This window comes from Hyalella azteca, unplaced genomic scaffold (genome assembly GCF_000764305.2).
Source record: "Hyalella azteca isolate HAZT.00-mixed unplaced genomic scaffold, Hazt_2.0.2 contig6504, whole genome shotgun sequence".
Lineage (NCBI taxonomy): Eukaryota > Metazoa > Arthropoda > Malacostraca > Amphipoda > Hyalellidae > Hyalella > Hyalella azteca.
This window is the reverse complement of record NW_025936665.1, coordinates 49,351-68,020: the sequence shown is the minus strand read 5'-3', so window position 1 is coordinate 68,020 and position 18,670 is coordinate 49,351. Positions and strand designations below refer to the sequence as shown.

General features: G+C 38.5%; 1 protein-coding gene across 1 annotated transcript in view; it reads left to right on the top strand.

Annotated features, from left to right (window-relative positions):
• LOC108664831 (sodium channel protein para) overlaps positions 1 to 18,670 on the top strand; it is a 72,712-nt gene that overhangs the window by 25,582 nt on the left and 28,460 nt on the right. The window contains exons 6-14 of the mRNA XM_047880881.1: positions 600 to 805; positions 1,162 to 1,290; positions 1,489 to 1,580; positions 2,162 to 2,368; positions 4,711 to 4,777; positions 9,713 to 9,857; positions 11,849 to 12,022; positions 12,358 to 12,597; positions 16,717 to 17,088. Of these exons, the coding sequence (XP_047736837.1) occupies positions 600 to 805; positions 1,162 to 1,290; positions 1,489 to 1,580; positions 2,162 to 2,368; positions 4,711 to 4,777; positions 9,713 to 9,857; positions 11,849 to 12,022; positions 12,358 to 12,597; positions 16,717 to 17,088 (1,632 nt within the window). The remainder of the gene's footprint in view (positions 1 to 599; positions 806 to 1,161; positions 1,291 to 1,488; positions 1,581 to 2,161; positions 2,369 to 4,710; positions 4,778 to 9,712; positions 9,858 to 11,848; positions 12,023 to 12,357; positions 12,598 to 16,716; positions 17,089 to 18,670) is intronic.

Here is an 18,670-nt window from a genome sequence, read left to right as displayed (position 1 = left end):
TGTAGCGGTAGCGGTAGCGCCCGTTACAATCTAGTGGGTGTAGCGGTAGCGGTAGCGCCCGCTACATTTAGAGCATGTAGCGGTAGCGGTAGCGCCGCTACATTTCCAAGTAGCGCTGCCCAGCTCTGGCGGTGAGTGTCGCAGTGCACTAACAGCCCGGCACACCGCTCCTCTCATATAATCTGGGCGGTGAATGTCGCAGTTCAATTACAACACTGCACTGATCTAGCGACACGTAAACTATGAACTCAGCGTCTAGGACGTCAGGGTGAATAGTCTGGTGATGCAAATTGAGCAATTAGAACATCAGGATGGGTACTCTAGCGATGCAAGCTCGGCGTCGTGGGCATCACGGTGAATAGTCCGTTAATGCAATCTCGGTGTCTAGGGCGACAGAAATAATACTCAACTCTACTGATTCAAACCTCAGTGACAAATATATAGGATCAATTCAACCTCAGCGTTTACCCTGATCCTTCACTGGCAATTTGATTAGCAACTTGGAGTATTTGTCTTTGACGATTAAACTTTACATCCAGGAATTACAATTTACTGTCATCTCAAGCTTCCCAATGCAACGTGTAGTATTTTTGTTGCAGATGTTCACGGTCATCAGTAAAGGGAAGGATATCTTCAGATTTTCAGCCACAGACGCCCTGTGGCTGCTCAGCCCCTTCAGCCCCCTCAGACGCACCGCCATCTACATCCTCATTAACCCCTTGTTTAATTTCTTCATCATCTGCACCATCCTCTCCAACTGCATGCTTATGATGAGACCTTCCACGGAAGTCATCGAAGCCTCCGAGTGAGTTCACCAACTGGGGTAAATTAAGCTCAGCAGTTGTAGATTTCCATAAGTTTTAATCGTGCGTAATCTGCTCCTGCAGTTCCCTATAATAATAGAGACCGACTTTTAAAACATAAATGCTGATGTCTTCTTGATTGTTCGTTTATAGTTTCGTTAAAATATGAAAGTTTTGTAATTTATTTAATACGGGTATTGTTTATCTCTTGATGATTCAGGTATTGTTTTATCTTGATTATCTATCGGCTTGTCTTCCGTATCGGAAAAGTTGTCCGGGACTTTTCGTTCAGAATTTATCACTTTCAATATTTATTCGTGACCGCATATCAATTCGAGGCCATGCAATGTGTGCACAGAGTGCTCTTCACTGCAATTTATACCTTCGAGTCCGGAGTAAAAGTGATGGCCAGAGGGTTCATCCTGGAGGGCTTCACGTACCTCAGAGACGCCTGGAACTGGCTCGACTTCGTCGTCATAGCCCTGGCGTAAGTAGCTCATCTTAATTGTACGTGTAAATGTAAGTCATGAACTCAAACGTCACTAGCAAAATTATCGTTCTCTTTATTCTTATATATTAGATTTCTCTTACCAGTCATTTACGGGCCAATGGCTTGGTTATATTATCCATTTTACCGGCATAATGAAAGTTATTCTTATATTCTTATATTTTTCCTGCCGTGCAGCTACGTGACGATGGGTATCGATCTCGGCAACCTGTCTGCCCTCAGAACTTTCCGCGTACTAAGAGCCCTCAAAACAGTCGCCATCGTGCCCGGTCAGTGGTTGTCCCTCTCAGAAATAATGGGACTGAAGGTCCCACGGCTTACCCAGTGAAAATTTACAGACGCGGCAGCTTCTGATTCGGATTACCAGAAGCTGGGGCGACTCTAAATTTTAATAGGGTAGTAGCGCGCGGAACCAAGTTTGGACTAATTTTCTGCTGTGTCAGGAAGTTTTAAGAATTAACCTAGGAATTGAAGCATCATCTTCATTGTGGATTAGCAGAGTGCAAATTCGAAACGAATTACTTTAAATATTAAACTCATGTTTAGATGATTGCCTTGCATATTAGAGCATAATTCGTACAAGTTTGGCCTAAACAAGGTCGTGTTACACTCACAATATCATGGCAAGTAGTTGATATTACCAGGATGGAAACAAGCATTGGATTTGTCGGCGTATTATATTAAAAAATGACATTTCGTACGCCAGGTTTTAAGATTTTGAGTAAAATCAATGAGCGTTGTCTCATACTACGTTAACTAATGCTCACCGGGCTTGATGAACATTATGAAGTCGTAATCCCTTATCTCGCTAAGCCTCCTGTTTTATCCAAGATTATCTTGCGTTCAACAGGCCTGAAAACCATCGTGGGAGCTGTGATAGAGTCAGTGAAGAACCTGCGAGACGTGATCATCCTGACGGTGTTCTCTCTGTCCGTCTTCGCGCTGCTAGGTCTTCAAATTTACATGGGCGTCCTCTCGCAAAAGTGCATTGTAAAGTTTGACTTCTCCAGAGAAAACTGGACGCACGAAGAATACTTTTTACATAACAATAATTCATGTGAGTGTAACCCTGAGTTAGCGGCATATAGTAAATTACTGTAGTGTTTTCTTTCTTGAATAATATTCTCAACCTGTTAGTGAGTCTCGTAATTATTTAGGAAAATATGTTTCGTCCGTTTGTCGTTTCTCTTCTCTTTTTCCCCCAAGTTGAATCGTGAATGCAAACTTCCATATTGCAACATTTAACAATTATTTTGAGTATACGGAAACTGACTTAAATCAAATGGTCTGGTCTTTTGTAGTAGAAGTTTTTCTAAATTTATAGCACAAGTTTCGTTCACCTTTAACCTAAAAAAGAAATGTTCAGATTGGAGAGAGTCTTAATGAATTTCCATGCATTTTGGATTGTATTATTTATGTTCACTTGTATCTTTGAGGTGATAATAATCATGACGTAACATCTTTTATGTCTTCCCCAAATTTGTCTCTTTTCTTCTTCTATCTATATCACTGTAGATTTTACTGTAAGGCATACCTAAATATAAATATGTAAATACATTTAAATAGCTCTTACAATGTGAGGCGAAATGAGGTTCTTCATATAAGCGACGTCGATGTTGATCAATTAACATGGAAGCGATATAACTGTTATGAACGTCGTCATTTCATGCGTCTACTTGAGACTAAAATGTTGCAGCAGTCGATCTCATGATGGAAAGAGCTCGTTGTTCTCTAATCTATTGCTGTGAATTTAGATATTTTCCGTGGTAGTAATGTAAAAGTATGCATGGACTAGAGCTCATCACAATTCCTTAGAACACAATAGATGGTAATTAGATTAATAGATCTCCTCAATTTCCAATACAAGATTACAAGATTGATAAAAAAATTATTGATGCCTTCTCTACGTCATTGTTTTTGCGGTCTTGTGCCATTTGAAAAGCAAAGCCTGTAAAGTTACGCAATGTTACGTAAAGATTCGTGTAGAGTAACGTTAAGATACTTTTAAAGTTACGTAAAGATACTTTTAAAGTTACGTAAAGATACGTGTAAAATTACGTAAAGATACGTGTAAAGGTACGTAAAGATACGTATAAAGTTACGTAAAGATACGTGTAAAGTTACGTAAAGATACGTGTAAAGTTACGTAAAGATTCGTGTAAAGTTACGTAAAGATTAGTGCAAAGTTGCGTACAGATACGTGTAAAGTTACGTAAAGATTCGTGTGAAGTTACGTACAGATACGTGTAAAGTTACGCAGAGATACATGTAAAGTTACGTAGAGATACGTGTAAAGTTACGTAAACATACGTGTAAAGTTACGTAGAGATACGTATAAAGTTACGTAAAGATACGTGTGACGTTACGTAAAGATACGTGCGAAGTTACTTAAAGATCTGTTTAAAGGTACGTAAAGATACATGTAAAGTTACGTTAAAGATTCGTGTAAAATTATAATGCGCTCCGTTAGTAAGCAAAAGCTGCCTCGTATTGACCGTAGGGTCTCGAGGCGACGTTTAGCGCACCAAAAGCTTGAATTAGTCGGTCGCGCGACCAGGTCATGTTATTATATTTTCACTCATGAAGCCGTGCTGCGTGGTGGAATGATTCACGAATTTATTCTGAAGCTCTAGGTGAATTGGAAGCGTACGAAAATTAATTTCACGTAGTGCTTGGTCAAATGGTCAAATTAGCAATCAATTATTTTCTACGTCACGTAAAAATGTTAATTGTTGCGAACTTATTATTGAAAAAGACAATGGACAAGTTAACAAATATCGGCTTCAGCCAACTATCAAATGACGAAGATAATTTTTATCTATCGAACTTATAACGCGTTTAGCCGATTAGCAAGGAAATCGGCATTTACGTTGTATTGTGCTTGTCTACATAATTCCAGATAAAATCTTGTTTGCGCTGTAGGGAGTTTTTGTGTTTTTTGATTCATGAATGATGGTTCATTTTGTTCCCGAAGATTCAAATTAAATCGGGCGTAGCAGAGGGCATCAATAGACTACGCGTTCAATATAAAACTAGTAGATTAACATGAATTAAGTTTTGATGAGAAACGCTCACAGAACATTTTTGCGGGTGGAAACTTAGTCTTCGAGAAATAAATATTATGATCTATTAACTATTGGAGCTTGTGAAAAGAGAACCAATAATGTGTGAATGATTATTACTGCTTGTGACACGTCCTAAACTAGCAGAAGTAACTAGGTGTACTAGGATTACTCAAAAGTGGCATGCCGAGATTTTTGCCTCTGTCTAACCAGAGAGAAGCCCAGTCTGCCTATTACTGAGGCAAAGATTTTTCTAGATGGAAATCCTCGTATTTTTGAGTGGTGTTCTAGTATGGCTTAACTCGCTAAGTTTTCCTTGAATTTGATTATCTTGCAGCTCATTGGATGTCGTCTGAAGATGACTCTAGCTTCTACCCATTATGTGGCAACAGTAGTGGCGCAGGGTAAGCTGCTCTAATCCTACTTGTCTGCGTCCGAATTTTTTTATTCTTATTTTATTTTATTCTCATTTTACTTTATTTAGTTATTTATATCAATTTTCTTTCATCTGCGTGTGCTGCTGCTGCTGCTTCGCCACACCTTTTCCGCATTTCAGTGTGTATTTAACGTCCACCTTCTCACGACTTCTCTTTTCACGACTCTTTTCCCATATCTACACCCACAATGCGAGTGCATCTTAAATGCACCAGAATTTGTTATGGAGACTGAAGTGCAACAAGGTTTTAAATTAAATCACCGAGAACGCCGTACTTCTGTTCTTGCATTGGTTCATCGACTCACCCGGGTCCATCATTTCTTGCGGTTCTTGCGCTAGCAAACGCCATTAACGTCTCGAATTTGTGGAACATCAAACTTACTTTTTCAATTTGTGAGTACCAACGATACCAACTCCTGCATAGACATGGAGAATGTCATTGATTCATAAGATTCTCTGTGAACTGCTCACAGATGCTCGTTCACTCATGTGAGGTGGGGGAATGAAGATTCAGTGTTGGATTTGATTTATGACTACATATCAGGAGGAGGAGCGATGTAACTGTTCAAACTGTTGCGCACTGTTAGGAAGTGAAGCAAGGTTGTCATTTGATCAGGATTTTCCATCTTATTAACAGTTTGCTTGCGAGTCTAGATGTGTTTATGTGAGTCAGCTTTTTTGCTTAGCTTATTTGGCCGGAATTCCAATCTTGCTCACTACATCACACGCACGTAGCACTCCAAGCGAGAGTTATCTCTTGGTGTAAGTATTACTTTCAACACGTTGGTCTTTACTGAAGATTTTTACGGCGTTATTTCCCCAGTTAGGCTCATACTTCATGTAGAACACTAATAATATCTGAGCTTTGTTGTTCATCTAATTCATTATTTCACTTCTCTTTATTGCATGAAATGTCTTCGGAATTCAAGCAGCCGCCTCATCAACATTAGTCACGCTCTATCATCTGCGAGACGTTCGATCAGCGCTCGGTATTAGCTATGCAAAACATTCTACTGACACTCACACGTCAAGTCGTCTCATTGAACTGCTTTTTTTGTAACTCATTTCCTTCCTGTTGCTCACCAAGTTATAATATTCGAAATAATTTGTCGTCGAGTATCTAATTATCATCAGCATTCCTCATCAGCTATTTCGTACGACTTGACCGCACCGCTTTACGGCTGTCCTGCTTTATCTTCAATATCGTCTGGCACTTCGGTTACTGCTTTTGAGTTTACTTTTGTTGACTCCTTGCAATTTCTGGTTGATCCTAGTGTATTGTTTTTGTATTACCATTCAGTCGCTCAACTGAATTGCAACGCTTGATTGTAACTTATTTCCGACAGCTCCATTCGACCAGAACGGACTGATCCATCGGTCTGCGCTGAACGTCGTTTTAAATCACGCATGTTCAAATGATGTGCAATAAAACGTGATGAAGTCTAAGTAAGGTTAATTTAATCTAATTCGAGGGACATTTCCCTCATTAAAATAACATTTATGAAGAAGGCGCAGCGGCAAGGCATTGCAAACCCTTGAATTAAAAATTCATACATATACTTTCTGTAAAATCTATGAAAGAATTTTTGAGTAAGAGGATTTTGGAGTACTTATACATGTTTTGAAACAACGTCTGACTAACGCTTGTAGTTTTACTTTCTTGAAATTGTTAATACCTGGCTTTTTAAATTATTTTTTAGCTTATTTTCCGATTTAATCAAATTTTCAACGCGAAGAATTTTCATCTTTCAATATTGAGGATAATGGTTCCCATTATATTTTGATATAATGTTTCCCATTATTTTTTATACTTAAAACTACATCGCTGTGTGAAATTTAATGCCATCACTTTCGGAAAAACAGATTTTCTTTGATCTGCTTATCCCCTCCCAAGACTTCGTTTTTAATTACTTCGTGTTTTTCCTTATACATGCACTTTCAGAACTCCAGACTCCATGTCATCTTTTCATTTTCATTGCGCATGGCATCAAAGAATTCACTACGCATTGCGCACGACGTCGTTGAGTGAACTGCGCGCATTGCGCACGACTTCGAGGAGTTCACCTCATGCATACGCACGACATCCAATAGTTCAGTGCGAGCATTGCGTACATTGAATAATGTACTGCGTGCATGGCGTATGTCCTCGAAAGTGCATTGCGTTCATTGCGCACGACATAACAAGAAAGGCGTTCATTTTAAGTGATAAATAACTAAAATATCGTTAAACTTCTTGAATAAAAGCTTAAAATTCTCGAATAATTCACTTAATTCATACATGAATATGACTAATTGACGTGCTTGTAGCGCATTTAGTTTATAAACAACATTTTTGCATAATGCATCCATTTTTTACAAAGTATGAACAAAGTCGTGTGCAAATTATCTTATTGGCGTCTGTCAATTGAACCGATATTTATACATTGAATAGTGAGTATATTGACCTCGATTAATGTATTTTTAACGTATTTTAGGGTTCGTGTCACATGTAGGCTGGCATAATTAGGAAGGTATTTGATTTTATTCTGCTGCCGTTGTTAATTTTTAACTTTTGATTGTTTCCTCTGAACTGCTTGCCTCTGTTACTTTCTCTGCTTGTCTGTTCCCTGATTATTCTTCATGAATGCTTCATGTTTTCTGCACCTCAAGTAGCTGCGTGAAACTGTGTTTTTTGCAGTCCTATTAAGAAACTTGTTAAACCTTTATATTAGTAATTGTAGTCGACCATAGTCTTAGTCGAACAATATTCTTCAGATGACGTTGGTTGATCAAAATGCAGGTTAGAAGAAGTAACTTTAATTTATTAATGACTTTTCTAATGTGACAAAATTCATTTTCAAGTTATGGGAAACGGTGAATACAGAAATTTTGGCAGAAATAAGTACATGATACACGTAAATATAATACAACAAGAAAATTTGGAACCGCGAACAAAACTACGACATCTCAAAGTTCAGAAAATCCGGTAGATGGTTCTGGTGGGTTCCTCCAGCACAGTGCGAGTGACCGTCTCGTTGCGATGGACGTTTTCAAGAGCGCGAATCTATATGCGAATCTTGAGATGAATTTACTCGATTACAATGCTTTGAGACCTGGTCTGGTTACGAGCTTGTCACAGGTGGCAGTATAATCGGTTGCTTACTGTCGATATAGTTACATACTTTTGAGTATTTGGAGTGACTAATACGACATTGAGCAGTTTATCTCGCCTCATGAGACAAGCTCGCAACCAGACCAGGTCTCAAAGCATTACAATCGAGCAAATTCATCTCAAGATCCGCGATGAATTCAACAGGCTTCATAACACTCTTGACAACGTCAAACTCAACGAGACAGTCACTCCCACTGTGCTGGAGGAACCACCGGATTTTCTGAACTTTGAGATGTCGGAGTTTTGTTCACGGTTCCAAATTTTCTTGTTGTATCAGATTTACGTATATCATGTACTTATTTCCACCAAGAGTTCTGTATTCACTGCTTCCTATAACCTGAACATGCATGTTGTTACATTCGAAACGTCGTTACTAAATTTAAATTACTTCATTAAACCTACATTTTGATCAACCAACGTAACCTGAAGAATTGTTCGACCCTGCAAATTTAAATAAATGAATTCTCTGGTCACTATCTGCCCGTGTCTAAACAAGCTTATTCTGCCATCTAAAACATTTTTTAATCCTTAAATTCCATTTTAAAGAATAATTTTTACAAGTATTAATAATGCGCACCTTTTATCTCTATCATGTAGACAAATTACTATAAAACAACCATCCATTGTATCGACGTTACAAGAACATTTTTCGGAGACACAGATTTTTTACGTCTGTTGAATATTTTCTTTAGAGATTAAAATTTATTTTGATTCCTTTTGTCCTTGAAGGTCCTTTTCATATAGATCCTAACGAGTAACCCACGTAGATGTCACCAATCAAGACGTCGTAAGTCTTCGAATGGTGCAAGTCAAATGATTAATCAATTTTTTCCATCCTATACGTTGTGAAATATTGGTGAAATCGAAACCAAATCACATCGGCGCCGGGAGAAGGATTACAAGTTATCGAAAAAAGACAACATAAATTAATATTTCCTCGAACCTTTCTCATGCCGTGACCTTCACTAATCCCATAAAATTAAATACCCTGTTCACAGTTCAGCCAGTTTTACTTGCGAAAAATCTTCGCATTTCGTGTTTCTGAGACCGACTGAGAGAGGTCACCTAGGAGTCGTTAAAATTATTTTCCGCGAAGTGACTCGACGAGCTGTGAATGACCGACATATTTTATCGTCGTAAATAAATCACTGATTTTACGATTAAGGTTGCGTAATTAGCGATGGAAATTCGGTCATTATTTATTTTATGGCTACTCCCCTTAGTATGACTCCCCATGTCCATATATTCGCAAAATTGCCGATTATTCTCATCTGATTTCTTTTACTAGCATTTAGAGTGTAACCTACCGTTCCCCACATAATATACACTTGTCTAAGAAAGTGATGGATGATTATGTTGGCAAGTTCTGTGATGTCTCCAACAATGATCATGTATCCTGCCTGCAGTCCCTCTAATTCGGTGATCAGTATGTACACCCTCCAATATATGGGAAATAATTTCTCCGATAATCTACGGGAAAAAATTCTTCATCAGTGTATAACCACGATAAATCTTACCTTTCTAATCTATTTACTTCCAGAGATCAGAGATCTCAATAACAATATCACTTACTTCATATTTCTGTAATGGCTGTGATCAAAAATATTCATGCAATTCACCTGGTTTGGTGTCGGTGAAGTTTACTTAGGAATAATTTTTCCAGAATAATGACTTTTAATTTTAATTGTTTCTCATCTTACCATCTCTGAAGTAACAACGCTATTGGGGAGCATAATATTTGTGTCGGTGCAGGCAATGCCCGCGGGGATTTTTGTGTCTACAAGGCTACGGACCCAACCCCGACTACGGCTACACATCCTTCGACAGCTTCTCCTGGGCACTCCTCTCCGCCTTCAGACTCATGACGCAGGACTACTGGGAGAACTTGTACCAACAAGTGAGTCATGATGAGTTATTTATATTCTACGTTATCTATATTCAATAAATTAGATTGTTGGTCATTTGGTATTCTTTCATGCAATGAACTCCTATAAATCATCGGATACGAAACGGTCCATTGTTCTAAGAAGTAATCCACCAAACTATTTTTTGAAGTTACGATTAATTCTAATAGAATTAGAGGAAGATTTATAATTATTTATATTCATATACCACGCATCTCAAATTGACTTATTGTCAAATAAGTTTTGTCACAGTCAATTTGCCAAAATATTGTCAAATAAGTATCGTGGGTTAGTTAGTGTCAATATGCAACGAATAAAGGAGCGGTTCGTCCTATATTTCCGCTACATTTCATTCACTTATACTATGATGTTTCAAAAGTATACAATTTTCGTATAATTTCGATGAATGCGATAAAGAAATTACGTCTAAAACCGACACTATATATGATTTAATTTTGTAGTTGAACAACCTAGCTTACCTAGGTGAATGAGGTTATAAGCGTTCATGTAGCAGGATACGACGGCATTTTCTAGAACTTGCTGTTAATCAATGTGTTCACAGCGTTTCGAGTCGTTTAAAAATATTAAAGATAAGGAAATATTCCATGTGAATGGCTTAAAGACGACCTGAATAGCTACTATAGATCTCCTAGAGATGGTATACGTTGAGTCACGGCCGGGTTGGGCCACAGCGCAAGTGCAAGTTAAAGGGGACGAGTCAGGCCTGCTGCAGCTGCTGTTTCGCCGTCCCGCATTACGCGGTATCACATTAAACTGTGTAATTTCAATTAATTATATTCAGTCATACTTTTTGTTAGTTTGGGCTCCGATTTTAACTCAATTTACTCCATAGTGAAATCCTCTTGATGTCATTACAACAAGTACCCGTACTAGATTCGTAGCAGCTAACGTTAAATATATGTCATAGCAGTTTATCCTACGCGATGTACTTATAGCTGCTGTGGCGTGCCTGCCTCGGTAGGGGCTCTATCCTTCGCAACCATTATTTTAGCCAAGACGCGCATCTTAAAACTTTTTACTGCTTCATTAGTTTAAATTCTTTCGAAACGAACACTCGCCGTGTGTAGGAAAAATTATTCTTCGTCAGTTCATTGTCTCTTCGTTAAATCTTCGAAATTGAACTCGGTATTCAGTAATCAATTGAGCTGGAAACGATTATTTTGAACACGCTCTCTCCTAACCCCTATATACCTCTAAAGTTTCAGACAACGAACTAACTTGCAAAAATGTATAGACGAGGGGCGATCACGGCTTTGTTCAGAATTGGATCACTGAGATTCAAAAATCCCGTTATCAAATCCTGTTCAAATTACATATTTAACACAAGCCCCGTTTTGCGGCGCTTCCAACTTTAACCTTCACAATGAATTTTTTTACTCAGGTAGTATTTTTAATTGATATGTATTGTAGAGACCCAAATAGCACCTTTATTCGTGCAGTTTTAGGTTTTCAATTCGCAAACTTACTTGCAAGATTCCTAAAATATATAATAGGCAAGCAGCTTATAATTCATTTCTCGGGAAATATAATCCATTAGATTAAAGAGTCGCATTCTCTCTAAGCCCGTCGATAATTTCTGAACTAAAATGTAAATATAAGAGAGACCATTTCAACCCTCTTTAATTAACTTCGAACTCTCATCCAACTCCCGTTATGAAATTTGAAGCAAACTTTAGTTTTCTACTGAATACAATTTACACTTACCTAATTTGAAAACAGTTTTCATTTTAATTCAATTCAAATACCCCAGGTGCAGTGCCTCAAGAATCCGCCAGAAAAAGTAAAATGTAAGGTCTACACGATAGTTATTGTATCGTGTCTTTTCCGACACGATAGTTATTGTATCCAGGCCCTAAAACACTGACTTATTTTTAATACATAAATTTACAGCGCCAGGCTTCAAAGAAACTCTCATAAATATGTAAAAACTATTATAACTGTTCATTGTATTTGGCGGCTCCAGGTGTTGAGAGCGGCAGGGCCATGGCACATCGTGTTCTTCCTGTTCATCATCTTCCTGGGGTCCTACTACCTGGTCAACCTGATCCTGGCCATCGTCGCCATGTCCTACGACCAGCTCCAGAAGAAGGCGGAGGAGGAGGAAGAGGCAGCATTAGCAGAAGAAGAGGCCATCAGAGTGAGAAATATTCATTTTATTCCATTTGTATGCATTATATGCTGGTGCATATAATGCACCAGCATGTCTATAATGGAAGTCAACATCCTAAATTCCATATATATCGTGGTTAGTATAAAATTTCGTGTGTTCGCACACTGAAAGCGATTCTTCCGAGAAGATCTGAGTTTTAATTATTCTCTTAGCATTTGTCCGCCAAGTTATCTGGAAGTTTCTCAGGACATAAGCGTAGCTATTTTATATCAAGAATCCGTCTGAGTTGTTGCTGCTTTAGTTTCTTTATTAATTCTATTTGCCGAGTGCTGACGCTTGGAAGTTTTTTGATGCCGTCGCAGGAGGCCGAGGAGGCGGCAGAGGCGGCCATGAACCGCGCCACGGCAGGCCACGGCCGCCCTCCCGACGACCTGGGAGGAGACCCTGGCAGCATCGCCAAAAGCCCCTCCGAGTTCTCGCGCGTCTCCTACGAAATCTTCGTCAGCCAACGAGACCTCGATGAAAACAAAGAGAAAATATCCCTAAGAAGTGAAGGAGGAGAGTCCATAAACGAAACCAAAGCCAGAACCAAAGGAAGAAAGGTAAGAAAATACTCGACCACTTTTCCTTGAAAACTTGAATTTGGTGAAATATTTTTTTACGCTTGAAATAGTAGTTGACACGAAACATGCTATCGCCAAGAGTGAATATTCATCACAAAAACATATTTAACAAAGCTAGCCTACTTTCATCTAGCACTCCTCTGTGTGAGGGTTCCATTCGTTGCTTGGATATGAATATTATATTTTAAGCGAATATTACGTGTTGTCTCTCATACTGCACACATCACTTCATCGGAGATAACCTAAAACTAAGTTGATGGTAAAACCTTTAGGATGTTTATATCATAATGCACATGAGGTACAACATAAAGTATGTCTCCCAATTTTGTGATACATGCCCTAACCCCGTTTATGATTAACTTTAAATGCACTTAAAAGTGCATACGTTACTGAGTGGTATTGAGTAATGCCCCCATTTGAAGCCCCCATTTAGCTAGAGTGATGAGTAGAGTAGAGCGTGCCGGTGCTACCACTCGTACCGGCCTACTTTCTCCGTAGCGAGTAGTCTGTCTAGGGCATAGCTAGTTTCTGTTATGGCTCCTTATAGTCCTAGAACAATTTTAGATCGTTTATTCTTCAGGAATGTCTATTTCTCAATTAAATCTTTACTAAAATTATCGAAAAATATATTTCTAAGACACTTCTTATCAATATAAGACAGAAATATTTACTTGAGACCGAGTAATAGAATTTAGTCATTGTATTAACCGACGAAGGAAATTTATTTGAAGACAAGTAAGAATACAAATATTTGTTTTAGATTTTCCCAAGGAAGTACAGGATTAAGCGGCGGTAAATCTAATATTTTGGGAAATTTTGCTTAGCTTGCAACATGGAACTCCAGTTACTTCATTTATTGGGCTTGATATTAAAAGACGCTATAATTAATTATATCGATTAACTCAAAATTTGTTACGAGATAAATTGCAATTAAAATTATTCTTTATTATTGTGTCCACATACCTATTCTTCAGTTCATTTCCTGTGTCTCTTTCCGACAATGATTCCATGTATCAAAAAGGTACTATATGCTTTAACGACAGGATTTAGCTCACACATGTCGCAAAAAGTCCTAACTTTATCCACAAAAGTCGACCACATACTGCAATAACTCAGTCATTTTGTAGGTGGAGAGAAACTAAAAATTTAAATATAACAAAGCACTATTCTCAGTAACAATATGAATGAAATTTGCGACTATTACCATTTTAAGTGTCTCAATTATCAGTTAATTAAATGCAAATTATTTGTGTTGATTTCAACTTTTTGGAAGTGTATGCGTTTAACGGTTTTAATGAGTTCTATGAAGCCATGATATGCGGGTGTCATCACGTAGTCAGGAACACCACACTGCCATCTTAACTAAGAGGATTGCTGCAACACTGTTATGTTATAACTAAGATGATTGCTATAACACTGTCATGTTAACTAAGAGGATTGCTGCAACACTGTCATGATCACTAAGAGGATTGCTGCAACACTGTCATGATTACTAAGATTATTGCTGCAACACTGTCATGTTAACTAAGATGATTGCTACAACACTGTCATGTTAACTAAGACGATTGCTGCAACACTGTCATGTTAACTGAGATGATTGCTACAACACTGTTATGTTAACTGAGATGATTGCTACAACACTGTCCTATTAACTAAGATGATTGTTGCAATACTGTCATGATCACTAAGATGATTGCTGCAACACTGTCCTATTAACTAAGATGATTGTTGCAATACTGTCATGTACAATAAGACGATTGTTGCAACCCTGCCATGTTCACTAACATTATTGTTGCATTTCACCACTGTTCTCTGATGAGGGGAGAGAGGAGGATGCGTAACATTGGAGATCGCAGAGCCAAGTCTCGGAAAATTCGATGTTTGAGCCTCGGCTTGTCTGTTCCAATTCGCTGTAACGAAATTGTGTTTATTTACGAGTACGTGCCACACAGCTTGTGATGTTGGCTACCGTTGAACAATGGCTCTGAGTTAAATGAGAACGTAGTAGCTCAGTGTATAAAATAGTGCCGTTCGAGAGAAGAAAACGTCTCATTAGTAATCACTTTAAGCTGTCAAATTCTGTGCTGTGTTTTATGTCTATGTGCTGCAGAACATCAATTAATGAGTTGTTCCTGAAAGATTTTCGCTATTCACGCATGATATAATTATATATCAGGTACCATTTGAGAGGAAAGATACTTTGCCAAATGAACGCATTTATATTAGAATAATGAATTAATTATTATCAGATTAATTCATCTGCACGAATTAATTCAAGCGTGGCAACTAGATGCTAAATTTTGTTGAGTAACTTGTGAGACGGCTTTGTGGTGTCCAATGTTAGTTAGAGACTCATCACGGAACCTTACTCACCTTCAATATGCTCCTGTACCGTCACCTTACACTGTTCAATTATATACTTGCTCGTGAGAATGGTAGTTGTTAGTGGGTTAATGTGTTTTGACCTTCGTATACACTGTCATGTCATGTGATGTTTGCTGAAGCAATTGTCTCAACCATTACATTTACACACAATCTTGATGTTCAAACACCACTAATATTGACCATTGAATTGAGGTAACTGATTGCACAGCACTGCACGTTTTTGTTTCTATGATTTGCTTGAGAAAATGAATGGTTTTGTGCATTCGAGACCGACTGAAGCTAAACTGACGGATTCAGCTCTCCTAACGTGCGCCTTTGGCATGCACGCTTCTTAGCGGAATCTTCTAATGCTTCTACTTTCTAAGATGTAGAACTGCATGAGCGGGTCCACGTGCCTGTACGTACCCATCAATGTTGTTACATTCTTTGTGATGGCCTGACCCCCATTTTCATCACTTGAATCTTGGATTCACGAAAACAGCATTCCAAGCTTCAGTTTTTGCATGAAATTTTAATCAATAAATATACTGTACCTTTTGACGTCACTTATCCACAAGTGGGTTCTGTTTGCTACTTGCTTTGATTACTGTACGCTAATTGGTTTGTTTCTTTAGTCAGCTCTTACACTTCATACTTCGATTATTTTAACCGTTGCACACGGACTGTGGCTAGGTTGACCGCACCTTCAGTCCCCTCAAGTCGCTCGAATTCCCTGACAATGCACGTCTCGATCCAGCCCCCTCCCTCCATGTCCAACTAGAGCCCATTTTCAACTCAAAAATTCACTGTTGGGCGTGGTTCTCGAATAGAAGTCATGAAGGCTCTACAATAAAATATGCAACTATGAACACTGGATTAAATCATATTCGTAATCGTAATTTCTGGGAAACTTTTCTAAAATCAAATTTCAGAGTCTGAGGCGACCACACTAATGTAGGTTCTCTTCCATCTTAGCGCCATCGTCCTCATAGCGTGCAAAAGTCAATTCGTCTATATGCTGTTTACCAGGAAACTATTGGTATGCTGAAACAAATTCAATTGAAGCGTTTGGAAGAATTGGTTAGTCGCAATAACGAAAACAGCAAATTTACTCATTGTTTGGTCAAATAAGAGTTCATTAGTGGATGTAAATTCGAATAGGAAATTCAGTATTTTTCAAATCGTTAGACACATTTTCAAAGAGCTTGAAACTTGTAGCTGATAATTCGATCAGTTTTGTTCTTTTGTAAAGTCTGTTAGAAAAATTCATAAATTATTCTCTTTGAGTTAGGTCTTGAGCTACATTTTTTCTCGAAAGATCACAACTTTATTGTGACAGTTCTGAGTGCATGATCGTTGTGAAGTTTCGCATGGCCTTCAGTGTTATAGAAATTCCGACAAGTCATTACTGTGTTATACATGCAACTTATCAGTACAGATCCTTCATTTAAATCATCTCGTGTTATTGTTCGTTAAAGTTTTGGAAGCCAAGGTATAGAATAGCATGAAAGTTGTCTAGTGATTCATGGACAGCGCATGACGTGACAAATTACATTCATTTTATTTGTGGACACGAGGTATCATGTTGATTCAAAATTTTACCTACGTGCATTCCTGTGACGATCATTTTACATCTTAGTTTTGCTTGGGTGAAAAGCTAAGATATTTCATTGTTAACGTATAACCTAGGAAGCAATGAGCGAGAAGTGTTGGTGCAAAATTGGTATCTTGCAGGCAAGCCTCAGTTTACCGGGGTCACCCTTCAACCTGCGACGAGGGTCGCGAGGTTCTCACCAATTCACATGGAGAACAACGAACGGCCGCCGTTTTGGCGACAAGAAGCCTCTTGTTCTGTCCACTTATCTTGATGCTCAAGAACACCTCCCGTACGCTGATGATTCAGCTGCTGTCACTCCAATGTCTGAAGAGAATGGAGCCATCATTGTACCAGTTTATACGAATCTTGGCTCTCGACACAATTCATACACATCACACACGTCGCGTATATCTTACACCTCACACGGAGACCTCCTCAATGGGAAGCCACTCACGAAAGAGAGCCAACTGAGGGCCATTTCTCGCAACACCGCTGCCAACGTACCTGAGGTCATTATAGATTCTTTAGATGACTCCTATTGTGTGAGTAGAGATGAGTAGCAATCGTGCACGAACTCTGCGCTCAGTCTGCTCTTGCTTGGCCGATCTCTTAGAAGCGGTCGTTCAAGACAATGTCGTACATGTTTGCTGGCCGCTTGCTTCCCCAGTTGTTTTTTGGTCCCAACGCGTCTTTAGTTTTTCTTATTTTTTTTTCTTATACTTCTTTCTTGCTGCAACCTTGAAAGGATTTCTATGCATACCCCAGATCCTTCTAAAACTTTTTCATTACTGTTTGCGCCTTCTCTTTTTCGTCGATTAATTCTTTCGTTCCATGTGATCGTCCTGATTTAATCTATTGATGTACCTTTGTAGATTTCTCATGACCTGCGTTGTAATTATTGTCATAAATTGTTTTTAATAGCTAAAGAAACGCTTTCATCTTCATCTTTGTGATTCCCTAAGCTTCAGAGAAATGTAAGTCTTGTCAGTTGCCCCGAAGATTTTCTCTTGGTATACAAGGTAATTTCAACAGGCATTCATTTTAAACCCTTCTTCGATTGCTTCGTACCATGGCTGGGTTCAAAGTCAGCTTGCGTGCAATCTGTTCAGTTTTGGAATGGCTTCATACTGATGAACTTCATTTTGCATGCTAAACTTTTGAACTAATTTTAATTTAATTTAATTTCTCACGTTTGTGCACCAATAACTATTATATACTCGAAAAACAATAAGGAAACACTAAGAACTAGTCAGACAAATCGAAATCTAAGGTGAACGGTTTTATTTTCTGGCCTCCTACAAATCATAGGCAGCATCGAAAAGAAAGCGAATTTGAGCTCCCTTACGAGTCAAATTATTGCTTTATCTTAGATTCATTTCATGAAGATCTGGTATTGACAGGCCTTATTTATCACCAATAAACCGGAAGATTCCAATATTGATTCGGACGTATCCTGCTTGAGTTAGGTCATTTACATGACGCTTCATGAGATCCTTCCAGTTACGTTTGTTGCACTTCCTGCCTAGCTCGACTCGAAGCTGATTGCCAAACTGAAGCGGGATCAGAGAAAGAGAGATGATGAGGTGATAGATAACATCATTCGAGAGATATTTGGGCCCGATGTCAACTTGGAGTATATCGACAAAGATGCAGTAAGTGTCCCCTGTAGAGCATTCTCAGAAATTTAGGTTCTCACTTTCCGCTATATTTCTTTCACTTCAACGCACTGTCCAAAAATTGAGCATTAAAACGCGTTATTATACCGAGGCTTTCCTTTGGGCAAAGCTGTGGTTCCTAGCTGGAGATTCTCGATTCTCTTGGATTGATGAAAGGGCGTGTAATTGCCACTGTTCTTTGAGTTGCAAATCTCTTCAGCCTTAGCAATAGACTCCTATATGAACGAAAGATAGTAAAACGGGGAAAAAATAAATAAGCTACATTGAAAAAGTTTTGAAACTCCATAGTATGACGCAAAATTTACCACATTCCTGTGTAAGGATATTAGTAAATGGGATTTAGCATTTAATTGATTAATTTAAGACGGAAATTCATTGAGGCTTAAGTTTCATTCAGAGTTCTTAGATATTTCGA